Source organism: Plasmodium fragile (genome assembly GCF_000956335.1).
Source record: "Plasmodium fragile strain nilgiri unplaced genomic scaffold supercont1.58, whole genome shotgun sequence".
NCBI classification, from domain to species: Eukaryota; Apicomplexa; class Aconoidasida; order Haemosporida; family Plasmodiidae; genus Plasmodium; species Plasmodium fragile.
Window position 1 is genome coordinate 144,886 of NW_012192638.1, and position 14,828 is coordinate 159,713.

Sequence of the window (14,828 nt, forward strand, 5' to 3'; positions counted from 1 at the left end):
GCGCTGTGCTCTGTTGCATGATGTGCGTACCATAACCTACCTCGTAAAAACCGTCAATTCCCTGTCCTTGCCTGCGTATTAGCCACTCTGCCAGTAATTGTACGAATTGCGCTGCCATGATACTACTACATAACTAGATCACTATTCATACGCTTCGCATATCATTACAGTATCTAATGAATTTGTTATTCCCGCACGTGCTATACCGTTGACTATGACACTGCCTGGTGTGCATGAATCATAGGTTTCCCCTTTCTCATTTATGCTAGCTAACATGTACACACTACAAATTTTTAATTCATTCAACTTCTACATAGGCGTGCCATACAACTGAAAAAGAGGAACAGACTAAAAAGACTGAAGGGCACGCATAAGAAGAATAGAATGAAGAGTAGAAAAAGGGAGGAAAGAGAAACAATGTAAAAAAAGAGACAGAAATATGTACAAAAGGAAACACGAAGACTATTAACAAAATAACTGTGCCATCAGGTTATAATCCCAATGCGTAAAGTAACCTGAGTATATGAATCAGAATAATCTGCTACTATACAATATGCTGCATGTACTGCTTCCTAACGCTATATACTGCAAATAACTGTGCCATTTACTTCAATTCCCATAACGCACTTATGAAAAAAAGAAAAAAAGAAAAGAAAAAAAAAAAAAAAAGACAAGAAAAAACAGGAAAAACGCTACACCACGTCGTTAATAACGCCCCCCGCCCCCTCTGCCGCCCTTTGTCCATTAAACGCCTGTCACACACGTTGTCTCTCTGTGTGCGTACACTTAAACCCCGTGTACACCTAAAACCGCAGTATAACAACATCAATTTCTTCTTCCGTCGTTGCTACCCCTGTTGCCGACGCTGTTCGCCCTACCACAAAATATGTGTGTTCCCTGCTGTGCGCTTCCGCCTCTCTCTGATCCCGCACTCGAACCCCTTACTCGGCTACTTCGTCGAATCCGTCTTACACTCGGCCACTTCCTCGGACAATCGGTTTACCCGGCCGCGTTTGCTCGCACACAATAGCCGTGCTTACTCGGCCGCTGTGGTGGACGCGTTTGCTCGGAGAGACAATGTCTCCCTCCGTTGTTACACTCGGCTACTACGTCGAATCGTGGTTACACTCGGCCGCGTTTGCTCGCACACAATAGCCGTGCTTACTCGGCCGCTGTGGTCGACGCGTTTGCTCGTAGAGACAATCTCTCCTCCGTTCTTACGCTCGGCTACTTCGTCGAATGCTTCCTACACTGGGCCGCGTTGTTCGACGCGTGTGCTCGGAGAGACAATGTCTCCTCCTGGTTACACTGGGCTACTTCGTCGAATCGTGCGTACACTCGGCTACAATGCGGTTTACGCGGACGCGTGTCCTCGGAGAGACAATCTCGCCTTATGCGCGAATGCGTATGCGCATGCTATATTTGGTCTGCACCATACCCGTAGAATGCACGTGCGCATGTTTTAATAATGAACTTCACATAAAGGAGAATACTACCCCTTCATATTATTCATGTAAATGTACATGTTATATGCATTTAACCGGTACGCACCTGTGCCCATGGTCATGTTAAAAGATGTTGACAACATAACAAGAAACAAACAAAAACAAAGGAAAACAGAAGTAAGCAGAACACAGCAGAAAAAAAAAGCAAGGTATGGAATAGTACAAACAAGATATATATTATGTATATCACATAATGAAGTAAAAGTGGTGTACGGTTAGCATTCGTTATGTCGCATGCATGAGCGCCGTCATGTTAATTGCAGAGCTTGTGCAATAGGTCATCCACATATAACTCCCTATCGTGCAAACGACATTCGACCTCGCACTGTTCTATGACTAATGCCAGGAGCAGTATCCACGTTTTAGCGGTTAACCGTTTGTTCATGTAAAGGTGCTGATGCAGTTGCGACCGTGGTAAATCTCGGACGCTATCTTCTGCTTCCATTACTTTTTCCACTTCTAAGTCGTTTCCCACTCCAGGTACGTCGCCGTTTTGCGGTACTGTCTGGTCCTCTACATTATTCAACAAATGCTTAAACCACTCCTCCGCGTTATACATACGCATTTGCCGATGTTGTTGCGCTACCCATGCTTTCCACAACCACAGTTTCATCATCGGCGGGGTTGCCAATTCACCGAATGCACGGTGCCCGTTGTCTGCGTCTGCCGCCATGTGCTCGCGCAGATATTGTTTCCATTGCAATTTGAGGGCATTAAACCACGTGTGCCCCGTGAACTGCCGCAACATATGTTTGTTGCGGTCAATGCAGTTAATCCAATGGGTGCACGCCGACGTCGCGTGCGCGGGGTTGGAATGAGCATTCTGTTCTGCATCTAACTGTATGTGTTGCATACAACTCCATGGATCGGGGTCGTGTGCATTCGGTGCACAAGGGTCCGTTTCTAACTGCATGGTTTCCATACAACTCCATGGATCGGGGTCGTCGTTGTTAGGTGGGGAAGGGTCCGGTTGTAATTATATGGTTTCCATACACTTCCATGCATCGGAGTCATCTTCATTAGGTGGGCAAGGGTCCGTTTGTAATGGTATGGTTTCCATACAACTCCATGGATCGCAGTCATTAGGTGGAAAAGTGTCCGTTGGTAACTGTATGGATTCCATACAACTCCATCGGTGCTCTTCGTTAGGTGGAGAAGTGTCCTGTTCTAACTGTATGGTTTCCATACACTTCCATGGATCGTGGTCGTGTTCATTCGGTGGTAATCGATTTGTTGCGTCGATGTCAGTGGGTGGATCGAGCATGGAGGAAACATTGTTTCCTGATAAATCCTGGTGTGTGCTAGGAGAATCCAAGGACCTACTATGCCCGTTTGCGTCCTGCTGCAAGTCGGGCGCAAACTCGTCCACGAGTATTTGCAAATAGTCGTCTTTGACGTTTTCCCATTCGGCCGCTTCACATTCGTTGAGCACTTCTAGATGTAGCTCGATGATGGTGCACTTATGCACGCACGGTGGGCGGCCTCTACCGGATGTTGACGCAGGTTGCCTATCCCTAACTATGGTGTACCCGTAATCGGGTGGCGGTAGTTCGCCGCGTTGTAGATGGTCCAATATTTCTTCGTCGAGTGGCGGTGACGGCACGTCACGAACGGTTCGATATGTGCGTCGTCGTTTGGCGAGGTAGGCAAAAGACTACAACAAAAAACAAAAAAAAAGATGAAGGACGATGTAGAAGAGTGCATTTGGTGGTATCATCATGTAAGGAAGCTCCGTAGGAACAAATTTTTCTATGGTACATATGACTGATACGAATGCACGGGGTCTCGTGTCGTATGCGCGTTGTGCTTGCTTACCTTGCCAAGAAAAAAGAGCAGGATAAGAGAAGTGACAAATGCAAAGAAGATAAGAACAGGAGTAGAAAGGAAAATATCCGTTGCAGTAAAGATGGGGGGGATAGTATCATCAAACGCATTAGTTGATTTCCCCACGGGTGTAACAGGTTTCCCATATGGTCCATAGGATCCACCTACACCTACTGTATATCTGCCAAAATTTAAGTCCAATCGCGGCGTATCATGTCTATTTATAGTGGAGGAACCCGATGTAGAGGACGTCCCGCCCCCTCCAGCTGCCGCAGGCGGACTTGGGGCACTACCTCCGGAGGAAACAGCAGTTTGATCATTGCCAGTGCCGCCGTCAGCGGATCCGCTGCTACCCGATTGATCTGGGTTCGGGTTCGTGGTTTCTGGTTTGGGTGGATTGAGCGGAGGGGGGTCATCGTTGCCGCCATCGACGACGGCATTGGCACCTCCACCCTCGGGTTTACCTTCGTCACCGGTTGCACCTTTTTCACCTGGTGGACCAACTAGACCAGGGGATGCCGCTGCGGCTCCACTGGAGGATGTTGCTGGTTCTGGTTGTGCTGCCTTCGGTGGTGGTGCCGGTGGTTCTGGTGCTGGTTTTTGTGAATCCTTTGTAGGTGTGGTGTTTACGCCTGCAGGTCCTGAGGGGAAGTGTAAGGGAAGAAGGAAGATGATGAAACTGACGTTTTCAGCGGTGGTTGTTGATTGACTAGCGTTGACCACATGGTCGGCAACCGATGGTCTGCACCACAGTGCCAACGGTGGTTAAGGTGCCACCCCGGGAACAGACTCTCTCTCTGTCCCACACAACACACAACACACACAACTCAACACAGACTCTCGGCCGCTCAATCTCCCCCGCTTATTCTTATTCGACGTTTGGTTTCTCTCTCTCCGTGGTTTCTCTCTCTCCGTGTTCTGTCTGCGGAAATTGTTGTTTCTTTTTTGTTTTTTTTTTTTGTTCACTCCTGTGCTCTGCGTTGGGGCATGGATCCGTGTACTGTGATGTACACTGTCAGCTGAGGACAGTTTCCGTACTACTGTATAAAGTGGAATACTTAGGGCTGGTATTCCCTTTACCTTTACATTCAGGTCCAGGTTCAAATGCAATACTAACTCTTCCAGCCCCCAAGCTTTCTTCCTGAACGTCTTTGGGGCACGCCGTTTCCTTACCGTTACTTTCTGTGGGTACCGGCGTAGGCTGTTGCCCGGCTCCATTTGGTGCTGCAGCACGTGTGGCTCCTGTGGGTTCTGATGGTGTTGATGGTGTACTTGGTGGAGGAGGTGGTGGTGGTCTTGCTGGTAATACTGGGGATGCCGGTGCCTGTGGTTGCTGCGCCGATCCTGTCGGTGTTGATTCGGACTGTGACCTGCCGCCGCCGGTGTCCGCGAGTGCTGGTTTTGGTGGTTGAGCGCCTGCGAAGGGGACAAGATATGTTGACAAGGGCGAGTGTTACAAAACAAGAGGATGGATAAACACAGAAGAAAGCTATGGGGAAGGGTGGAACGGCGTGCAGTGGATGGGATGGTAACAGTACAACTTTTATTTGTCGCCGTCATCGCGTCCGCTCGTCCCTTGCCCGGTGCCTCACCGCCGCTGCCTCTTCACGGTACGTTCGTCGCTCCCGTCGTGGCTGCACACGTCAGCTTAACGAGGGGGTGCTGTTGTGGCTGCCGTTTGCGTGTTGTTGCTCACCGTTGCGTGTGCGTTGTTGTGGTGGCCGCCCTTACTATTTGTACCGGGTGTATGGGTATTCATATGCCTATTGTTGCTATTCGTGTACTTACCGCCCGCAATTTCCGTGTTCTGCTCATCCGCTTCTTCATTGTCACTCATGGTGTCCTCTTCATCGGAATCCGTCTCATCCGGATCGGTTCCTCCCTTCCTGGATATTTCCTTTTGAACTTTCTTTAGAACAGTTTTCAATCCTGTGTTCAATCTCTCCTCCACCCTTATTTTCCCGCTGGCCTTGTCAGTCTGCCTGTTCGAATCCAGCGGTCTATTGTCCTTGGTCTGCTCCGGCTTTATCTTTTTCTGACACGCGTTCTCCATTTTGTTCCTTCTTAGCATACTTTTTAGTGTGGCATTGTTCCTTAACCCTTCTTTAATCTCCTCACTCATACTCCAAGTGCCGCGCGTTATATCCATCAGTCGGTCCATCGCGCATTCTGTCGCAGCGGCTGACGTCTTTATTCCTCCGTCCTGCATCATTCCATGCACCGAGTACCATGCATAAAATGTACCCCATTTCCTTCTACACACGTATTCAAACAATATTTCCGTGAACATATGCACTACTGCACATCTCATGTAACCTTTTAACTTCATATCATTCGTCTTTTCGTCATCATGGAGTCCTGCATTGTGACTCCATCTTTTCAGGAAATATAAAGCAATTGTCATAAATTTGCACGGAATCCTGTCACCTTCATTGTGACCCACCCTCGGCGAGGCAGCCTGATCTGCCCAATGTTGCCAACCATAATTATTACAGTTTGAACCCAAGGCGTCCATATTTGGCTCCATCTTCTCCATATGTTGAATAAACTCCTCGAGCCTGGCTCCTATGTCCTTCTTTAGACTTGCCTGAAATGTATAATATGCACACGTACGCTGGATCTGTGTGCATGCGTATTCATTCACTCTTTGCATTCAAACATTCACATAGCACGACGTCGCTCGTGCCTATTACTCTGTTCTAAAGTTCCGCATTCAATGTTACAATTATACATGCAGCAACATCCTGCTACACTGATTTACACGTGACAGTAACATATGTGATAGCGTGCGTTTAGGCTTTCTCTTCTTTCTTTCACAAATTATTACCTGATATCCGTCATCATTTCCCTGTAGGCCCCTAGCAGTCACATACTTTGCCAATATATCCCCTAATTCCTTAGCCGACATACTGCTTCGTCTTCGATTAGCTCCAATATTACACACCTGAGTATTTCCCCAATGTCCCACTTGCACTATATTAACCGTCACATGGCCCCTCTAGGCCTGGTTATATTCTACCTTTACTACTGATGAGTAACTGCTGGCCGTAACACATAACATTGGAACTCTATAGAGAACAAAAGCCGTATTTGCCCTGTATGCAATCACATTCTTCTACTGTTATTAAATGCCGCAGGAACCATATATTGAGAATGACAGAGGAATAAATATAGAGGAGCACAACAAAAAGAAAAAAAGAACAAGAAAAAGAAAGGTAGAAAGGAAAAAAAAATAAGTACCCTACACTACCTACACACGCAACGCGTCATGAATAACGCCGTTACTGCACCGGTCTACAATAAACCGAAGTATAACAACAACATCAAATTATTCTTCCGTCGTACACACGGCTACTTCGTCGAATCGTTTACTCGAACGCCGTAATCGAACCGCTTTACTCGGCTACTTCGTCGACTGCTGCTTACCAGGCCACGTTTCTCGGAGAAACAATCCTCGTCCTTCTTACACTCGGCTACTACGTCGAATTGTGCTTACACTTGGCCGCGTTGGTCGACGCGTTTGCTCGGAGAGACAATGTCTCCCTCCGTTCTTACACTCGTCTACTGCGTCGAATCCTTCTTACACGCGGCCGCTGTGGTCGACGAGTTTGCTCGGAGAGACAATGTGTCCTCCTTCTTACACTCGGCCACTTCGTCGAATCGTCTACTCGAACGCCGTAAGCGAACCGCTTCACTGGGCGACGTCGTCGAATCGTTGTTACACTCGACCGCGGGTGCGCGGAGACAATGGGCCTCCTTCGTGCACTCGGCTACAATGCGGTTTACCCTGCCGCTTTGGTCGACGCGCGTGCTCGGAGAGACAATTTCTCGTCCTTGTTACACTCGACGACAATGCGGTGTACGCGGCCGCGTTTGCGCGGAGAGACAAGCGCTCCGTATACGCGAATGCGTATGCGCATTCTATGTTTGTTGTGCACTATACGCTTAGAATGCACTTGCGCAGCTTTTAATAAAAAATTTCCCATAAAGGAGAATACGACCCGTTCATATTATTCATGTAAATCTACATTGTATATGCATTTAACCGGTGCCCACCGGTTCCTATGGTCATGTTAAAAGTTGACTACACAGAAAAAGAACAAAAGCAAAGGCAAAAGTAAGCACAAGTAAGCAGAAGAGAGCAGAAAAAAAAAAGACGGTATAGAATAATGTAAACGCGAAATATATTATGTATATCACATAATGAAGTAAAAGTGGTGTACGGTCACCATGCGTTATGTCGCATGCATATGGCGCGGTCATACTAATGTGAACACTGTTGCAATAGGTCATCCACATATAACTCCGTCTGCTGCAAACGACATTCGAGCTCGCACTGTTCTATGACTAATGCCAGGATCAGCATCCATGTTTGAGCGGTTAACGGGTTTGTCATGTAAGGTTGCTCATGGGGTGGTTGCGCGCGTGGTACATCTCTCACTTGTAGCATGTCTGCTGCGGCCATTACTTTGTCCACTTCTATGCCTTTTTCCGCTATAGGTACTTCGCCTTTTGCCGGTGTTGTCGCCTCCTCTACATTATTCAACAAATGTTGAAACCACTCCTCCGCGTTATACATACGCATGTGCCGATGTTGTTGCGCTATCCACTGTTTCCACCATCGCAGTTTCGTCATGTCTGCGGATGGCATATGGCCACGCTCACCGAGTTCACTATTGCCGGATACGTCGTCTGCCGTATGTTGTTGATAATATTGTTTCCATGCCAACGTTAGCTGCAAAAACCACGGCTGCGTCGTGCACGCCCGCAATAGGTGCTTGTGGCGGTCAATCCAGTTAATCCAGTGGGTGCACGCCAACGTCTCGTCGCCGTGGTTCGAATGAGCACGACTGTGTTGTGCATCTAACTCGATATTTTCCATACAACTCCATGGGTCGGGGTGCTCGTCGTCAGGTGCACAAGGGTCCGTTGCTAACTGTATGGATTTCATACAACTCCATGAATCCCAGTCAGTAGGTGGACCAGGTGCCGTGGCTAACTGTATGTGGTCCATACAAGTCCATGGGTTATCTTCGTTAGGCGGAGCACGCTCCCGTGCTAACTGCATGGTTTCCATACAACTCCATGGGTTATCTTCGTTAGGGCGACAAGGGTTCGTTGCTAACTGTATGTTTTCCATACAACTCCATGGATCGGGGTGGTGTTCATTCGGTGCACAAGAGTCCGTTGCTAACTGTATGGTTTCCATACAACTCCAAGGATCGGGGTCGTCTGCATGCGGTGGTAATGGATTTGTTCCGTCGATGTCCGTGGGTGGATTCCGGGTTGTCGAATCATGGGTTGCTAAAGCGGCGTGCGAGGTCGGAACATCCAAGATTCTACTGCACATAATCGGGTCCCGCTCCAAGTCACGCGCAAACACCTCCACGACAATCTGCAAATAGTCCTGTTTGACGTTTTCCCATTCGGTCACTTCACATTCGTTGAGCACTTCTAGATGTAGCTCGATGATGGTGCGCTTATGCGCGCGTGGCGGGCGTCCTTTACCGGATATTGACGCAGGTTGCCTATCCCTACTCATCGCGTACCCGTAATCGGGTGGTGGTAGGTCGCCGCGTTCTAGATGGTCTAGAATTTCTTCGTCGAGTGGCGGTGACGGCACGTCACGAATGGTTCGATATGTTCGTCGTCGTCTTTGTCCGAGGTAAGCAAAGTACTAAACAGAAAAAGGGGGTAAAGAGCAGGGTGGGCACGGTAGGATAAAAGGAATGAACGAGGGTGTAGGAGAATATATGGGTTCGAACGATCATATAGTGGAGCCCGTAGTGAGTTTCTGAGGTATAAACATCCTGCACATGCGGCATGCCCGCATGGTCGTATATACGTACCTTCCATAGGAAGAATGCAATGATCCCAATACCAACAACGGCGGGAATGATCGCGGGGGTGTACGGGATAAGATCCTTGGGGTCGAAGGGTTTCGGGGAAGGAAGGGGAGGTTGAGGTTGCTCTTGCTGGTTGTTGTCTTGACTTGGACCACCGGAAGGAGAAGACCCGGTACCCGGAGTCCCAGTTGCTCCTGTCCCCGCAGAACCTGGACCAGAGGAACCGGGGTTTTGGGCCCCAGTAGAACCTGTACCAGAGGAACCACTTGCGTCCGGCTGACCGGTGCTGCCGCTACCGCTTGCACCCGATTGATTTGGGTTCGGGTTCGGTTTTGGTTTGGGTGGATTGAGAGGAGGGGGGTCATCGTTGCCTCCGTCGACGACGGCACCGTCAACGTGGGTTTTGTCCGGAGCAGGTGTACTGTTGGGTCCTGATGGTACACTAGCAGTAGGTTTCTGTGAGGGAATGTGGTCTCCTGAGTTCCCCGTTGTAGTGTCAACAGAGGGTGATGTTTTTGCAGGTTCAGCTGGTTCTGGTGGGGGGTGTGGTTCCGGTGCGGGGGCGGGTACCGGCGGTGAAGCCTCCTGACCGTTACCTGTCGTGATCTGTGTAGTTCCAGTACCTGTGAGTTTGAACGAAAAGGAAGAATATGGAAATAACTCAAGTGGTGTGCGTTGATTGGTTGGCTACAAGGTGGGCTACACGGTCGGCACCATGGTCCATCGCTCATGGTTGGCCACATGGTGCCACGGTGCGAAGGCAGGCGTGGAGGCAGGAGACGGACGGGGATGGGAGCACGGGGGCAGGAGACGGACGGGGGTAGGGTGGTTACGGTGCCACCCCGGGAACAGACTCTCTCTCTCTCGCACACAACACACAACGCACACACAGTGTGTGTGTGTGGCGGTGTGTGTCTGTCTACGTCGACGTCGACGTGTACCCGTCTACGTCTCTACGTCTCTCTACAGGCCGCTACCTTATGCGCGACTTACTCTCTTCCTCATTCTCATTCTCTGCCTTTTTCTCGCTACGAAGTTGTTGTTTTTTTGTCTGTTGTTGTTTCCCGTGTGTGGGCGAGCATATATATTATTGTGCAACATGCCTGAATAGTGTCATTACCTGAGCATCCAGGTACAGGATCAGGACTAATGCCTGAGATGGTAATACGGAGACCAGGATTCGTGGAGCTTTCATATGAAAGGTCCCTTGTGCAGTTGGGCGTATCCTTACCTGTGCTTCCTGGACTATCCTTGTTTGTGTCTGGTGCTGCAGCACGTGTGGCTCCTTGTGGTTCTGATGGTTCTGCTGGACGTGCGGGTTCTGGTGGAGGAGGAGGTGGTGGTGGTGGTCTTGCTGGTAATACTGGGGATGCCGGTGCTTGTGGTTGTGTCCCATCTGCGCCTGTGGACGGATCGTGCCTGCCTGCTGATGATGGTGAGGATGGTGCCGGGGCCTTGTTCTCGTCCTTCTTCTCAGGAATAGGCTCCGTTGGTGCCTCTGGTACCTTAGGTGGTGGTACTTCCGGTTTCTTGCCTCCTGCAAATGAAGGCGGAAGAAAGATGATAAAAAAAAAAAGGGACACACGTGGCACAGAGAGCAGGGGCGGGACGGTTCGGTCAGGTACCGGCAGGGTGGGCGTCCGGCTGCATGCGTCGATGCAGTGGGTCGATGCAGTGGGTCCAGGTGCACTCGGTTGACTGCGTACTCGGTGAACTGGGGGTAGATGGTAGCCGTACACTTCTACTTTTCGCCGTCCGCGACCGCGGTCCGGTGCATCTCTCGTCGCCCCTACCGCACACACACTCGCTGCCTTCTCTCCATCTCACGCACCACTGTCCGAGCACTATTACGCCGTGACGCCGCACACATACAGACCTCGTCTACACAGGCCCTCGCTACATAATCGTGGTCGCCGCTCAACGTCAACGAAGTCGTTTGCTGTGCTTTTCCGCCGCGTATGTGCGTTGTTGTGGTGGCATGCATACGGGCCGTATCGGACCGTACGTTAGTATTGTTACGAGTCGTATTCTTACCTTCCTTTTCCTTCGTTTGAATTTCTGCCTTTACCTTTTCCTTCGCTTTCTCAAAGACCCTTGTTGCTTTTTCCTTGACGTGCTTCCCCACTTTGTTCATTTCTTTAATTCCGCCTGGGGTCAAAATTTTCTTAATAGGCGCCCCTTCTATTGCCTTCCTATTAATATAACTTTTCCACTGCTCTTCACACGGCATGTCGCCCTCTATGGTCCCTATTTCTTCCATTATTCCATGGTCTACTAACCACTCTGCTATGTCTCCATTTATTATTCCTGGTTGCGTCTTATTATCTCCATACCCACATTGTGTGCATCTTCCATCCATAACAGGACCAGATAATATTATTTTACCATCCTTATCTTTGTGCATGTTCTTCATTGTTTTCCAAGCGTACTCCACACCCCTCTTCCATCCTGGATTATGTTTGCAATACTGATTCTTGAGCATGTATCCAAATACGTTCGCTACCTCACACCGGAACCTTTCGTACAATTTATCGTCATCCATATCTCTGCTGTTCCGTGGTATATTATCACCGTTTGCAAAGAATAGTGCAACACTCATAAGTCTGCACCGTACGACATCTGCTACCGTTTGTCCCTTATATTGATGAGCATCGTCGAAATCATCCCAACCAGAATTATCACAGTTGGCACCGTATGCATCCATCTGATCCGTGTGCTCCTGCATATAATCAATAAAGGCCTGCAATGCGGTCTTCATTTTTTGCAGTGCATCACTCTGTATGATGTACATGGGAATATGGGAATATGCATGACTACATTTCATGTGTATTTTACCCACCAGGAGCGTGGACACTCTGATATATACATGTAACTGTATTAATAGGTTTTTCTTCGTGTTCTTCCCTGTTTCCTTCACGTAAACTTACATCATAATTCTGCAGCACGTGTACGTGCCTGCTCTTGCCTTCCAATATGCTCTTCCATGGACAATCCTCTTGTTTGGTCGTCGTCGTCCCCTTCTCTGCGGCAGCACCAGACTTACCATCACTACCACTACCACCACCAGCTGACGTCGTCCCCGGTCCCGTTCCCGATGTTGCCGGTTTCGCCGCTACTGGTTTGGTAGCGTTGCCTGCTGTGGCCGGGGCGTTCCCCCCTGTACGTGCAGTACCCGCTTGTGACCCGCCTGCTTGTGTTGATGTTGTCTTTGTATCCTGTGATCCTCCGCCTTCTGCTGCTGGTCTTGATGGCCGTGGTGGCCTTGCTGTTGATGATGTTTTCACGTCCCCCTGTGACGGTCCGTTACCGCCTAGAGCCTTTGAACGGGAGTCCTGGTCGTTCTTCTCCCTATCTCTCTCCTGCTCTAATAATTTCTTTACACAATTGTCATCCCCATCACTACAAACTCCTATTCCCTTTAATATTTTCGACACTTTCACTTTTATATCCTCCTGCACGTTGCTTATCTCTTCCTTCACTTTCTCCGTCAACGCCGTACTGTGGTCCCCATCGCCTAGTGTCGCGCCTGCTTTCTTCTCCACATGACATCCTGGCCCCAACACTCCCCAATCCCCGTCCCCTAGGTTCATCTTATGGCCTTCATTCCATCTATTCATTACTTCCCAAAGATCTCTATCCTTTTCATCTCTTCCACTGCCATCTCCACCTATCCCTGCATCCTTCCACTCACACTCCACATTACCGAACTGCTGGTGCAGAACGTCCTGTACTTCTCCATGCACAAGATTAAACGCCCACAGTCCACCAGGTCGCTTTAAACAATTCATTCCCATTATTTTCTTCATAAATATATTTGTCAGGATGCATGTCATATAAGGGTCTACCTTCTCTGTATCTTCGTCCATATGCCTGCGTCTCACAGGATTCCCGGATAAATCAACTCCATGTTTAAAACGTAACGCTATAAGCGCCATCTCGCATATACCCATGTCCTCAGCAGTCCACATTTGTCCTTTAGCTACATCAGTCTCCCGTCCTATTTCACACATTGACTGCGCTTTCGTGCTTTCCGCAGTACTCTCCATATAACTCCTAAAATCCTCCCACAGTGTTCCCACATTGTTCCAGAAGAGTTTCTATGCGTACAAGATGCATCATATGTTAGGATGTGAACAATATATTTTCCTTCACTTTTCTTTGTTATATAATGCTGTACAGAATTACACTCTGCCCTTATATATATGCATTTCCCCCGTCTGAATGACGCACAGAACTTTACAATATAAAAGCATATAGGCTGCCCAGTGCAATTCTCAATGTGACTCCACTACATATGCACATTATAATGCAGCGACGCTGTCCCCCACTCTTTTATATATATTAACGTACCCTAAATTTGTCATCTTCCTTCACTCCTATTTTTGTCCTTCCCTGCTCAATATAATTGTCCCATAATAATATTAAATAGTTCCACATGGTTTTCCTCCTATTTTAGTTGTATATAGGATGCCACTATCCTTGATACTTATTCAAAGGCCACATTAACTGTACATTAGCCTTCGGAATCATATTCCACTAACAGAAACTTCTAGTCGTGCATGCTTCAAATATTACTGCGCCTTGTGCACTAAAATCCTTAACCACAAATAGCCCCTTCTACAACACTCTCTGTGCGCACACCTAAAACGAACAACAACAACATCAATGTCTTGTTCCGTCGTGGCCGCGTTGCGTCCGTCGTTTTTCGCCCTCCCACAAAATATGTGTGTTCCGTGAGCTCTCCCGCTCTCTCTGTCCTCCCTCTCTGTGATGCCCCTCTCTGTGGATCCTTCCATCAAATCACGGCACACGGACAATGCCGTACTCGAACAAACCCGTACCCGGCCGTGTTTGCTCGGAGAGACAATCTCTCCTCCTTCTTACCCTCGGCACAATGCTTACTCGGCTACTTCGTCGAGTCGCGTCACTCGGATAAGGGCGAGTACCCGGCCACGTTTGCTCGGAGAGACAATGTCTCCCTCCTTTCTTACACTCGGCCGCTTTACTCGGCTACTGCGTCGAATCGTGGTTACACTCGGCTACGTCGTCGACGCGTGTACTCGGAGAGACAATCTCCCGCCTTGTTACGCGCGGACAATCCCGTTTACTCGGCCGCTTTGGTCGACGCGTTGCTCGCAGAGACAATCTCTCCTCCGTCTTACATTCGGACAAACCCTTACTCGGCTACTTCGTCGAATCGTGTACCCGGCCGCGTTTGCTCGGCTACAATGCGGTTGACGCGGCCGCGTTTACCCGGCCGCGTTTGCGCGGAGAGACAAGTTCTCCTTACACTCGAATGCGTAGTCGCATGCTATAGTTGTGCTGCACTATGCCCGTAGAATGCACGTTTGCAGCTTTTAATAATTAACTTCACATAAAGGAGAATACTAACCCTTCATATTATTCATGTAAATCTACATTTTATATGCATTTAACCTCTACAACCGTATCTGTATAGTCATGTTAAAAGAAGTGGACTACACAGAAAAAGAACAAGGCAAATGTAAGCACAAGTAGAAGAGAGCAGAAAAAAAAAAAAGAAGGTATAGAATAATGTAAACAAGAAATGTATTATGTATATCACATAATGAAGTAAAAGTGGTCTACCGTTAGCATGCGTTATGTCGCATGCATATGCGCCGTCATCCGAAGG

The 14,828-nt window shown here is 48.6% G+C and overlaps 3 protein-coding genes across 3 annotated transcripts; all 3 read right to left on the reverse strand.

Annotated features, from left to right (window-relative positions):
• Positions 1-1,758: 1,758 nt before the first annotated feature.
• AK88_04290 (uncharacterized protein) lies at positions 1,759-2,418 on the reverse strand (the record flags this gene model as incomplete). Its single annotated transcript, XM_012481900.1, has 1 exon — positions 1,759-2,418. The coding sequence occupies one exon, from the start codon at positions 2,416-2,418 to the stop codon at positions 1,759-1,761; it is 660 nt and encodes a 219-aa protein (XP_012337323.1).
• Positions 2,419-2,481: 63 nt separating this feature from the next.
• Positions 2,482-6,237, reverse strand: AK88_04291 (uncharacterized protein; the record flags this gene model as incomplete). Its single annotated transcript, XM_012481901.1, has 5 exons — positions 2,482-3,159; positions 3,321-3,970; positions 4,410-4,745; positions 5,061-5,916; positions 6,157-6,237. 5 exons carry the CDS (start codon positions 6,235-6,237, stop codon positions 2,482-2,484), a joined length of 2,601 nt encoding a protein of 866 aa, XP_012337324.1.
• Positions 6,238-7,593: 1,356 nt separating this feature from the next.
• Positions 7,594-13,612, reverse strand: AK88_04292 (uncharacterized protein; the record flags this gene model as incomplete). The annotated part of the gene is made up of 7 exons (XM_012481902.1): positions 7,594-9,006; positions 9,179-9,708; positions 9,772-9,798; positions 10,296-10,712; positions 11,210-11,951; positions 12,103-13,272; positions 13,526-13,612. 7 exons carry the CDS (start codon positions 13,610-13,612, stop codon positions 7,594-7,596), a joined length of 4,386 nt encoding a protein of 1,461 aa, XP_012337325.1.
• Between the last annotated feature and the right edge of the window lie 1,216 nt (positions 13,613-14,828).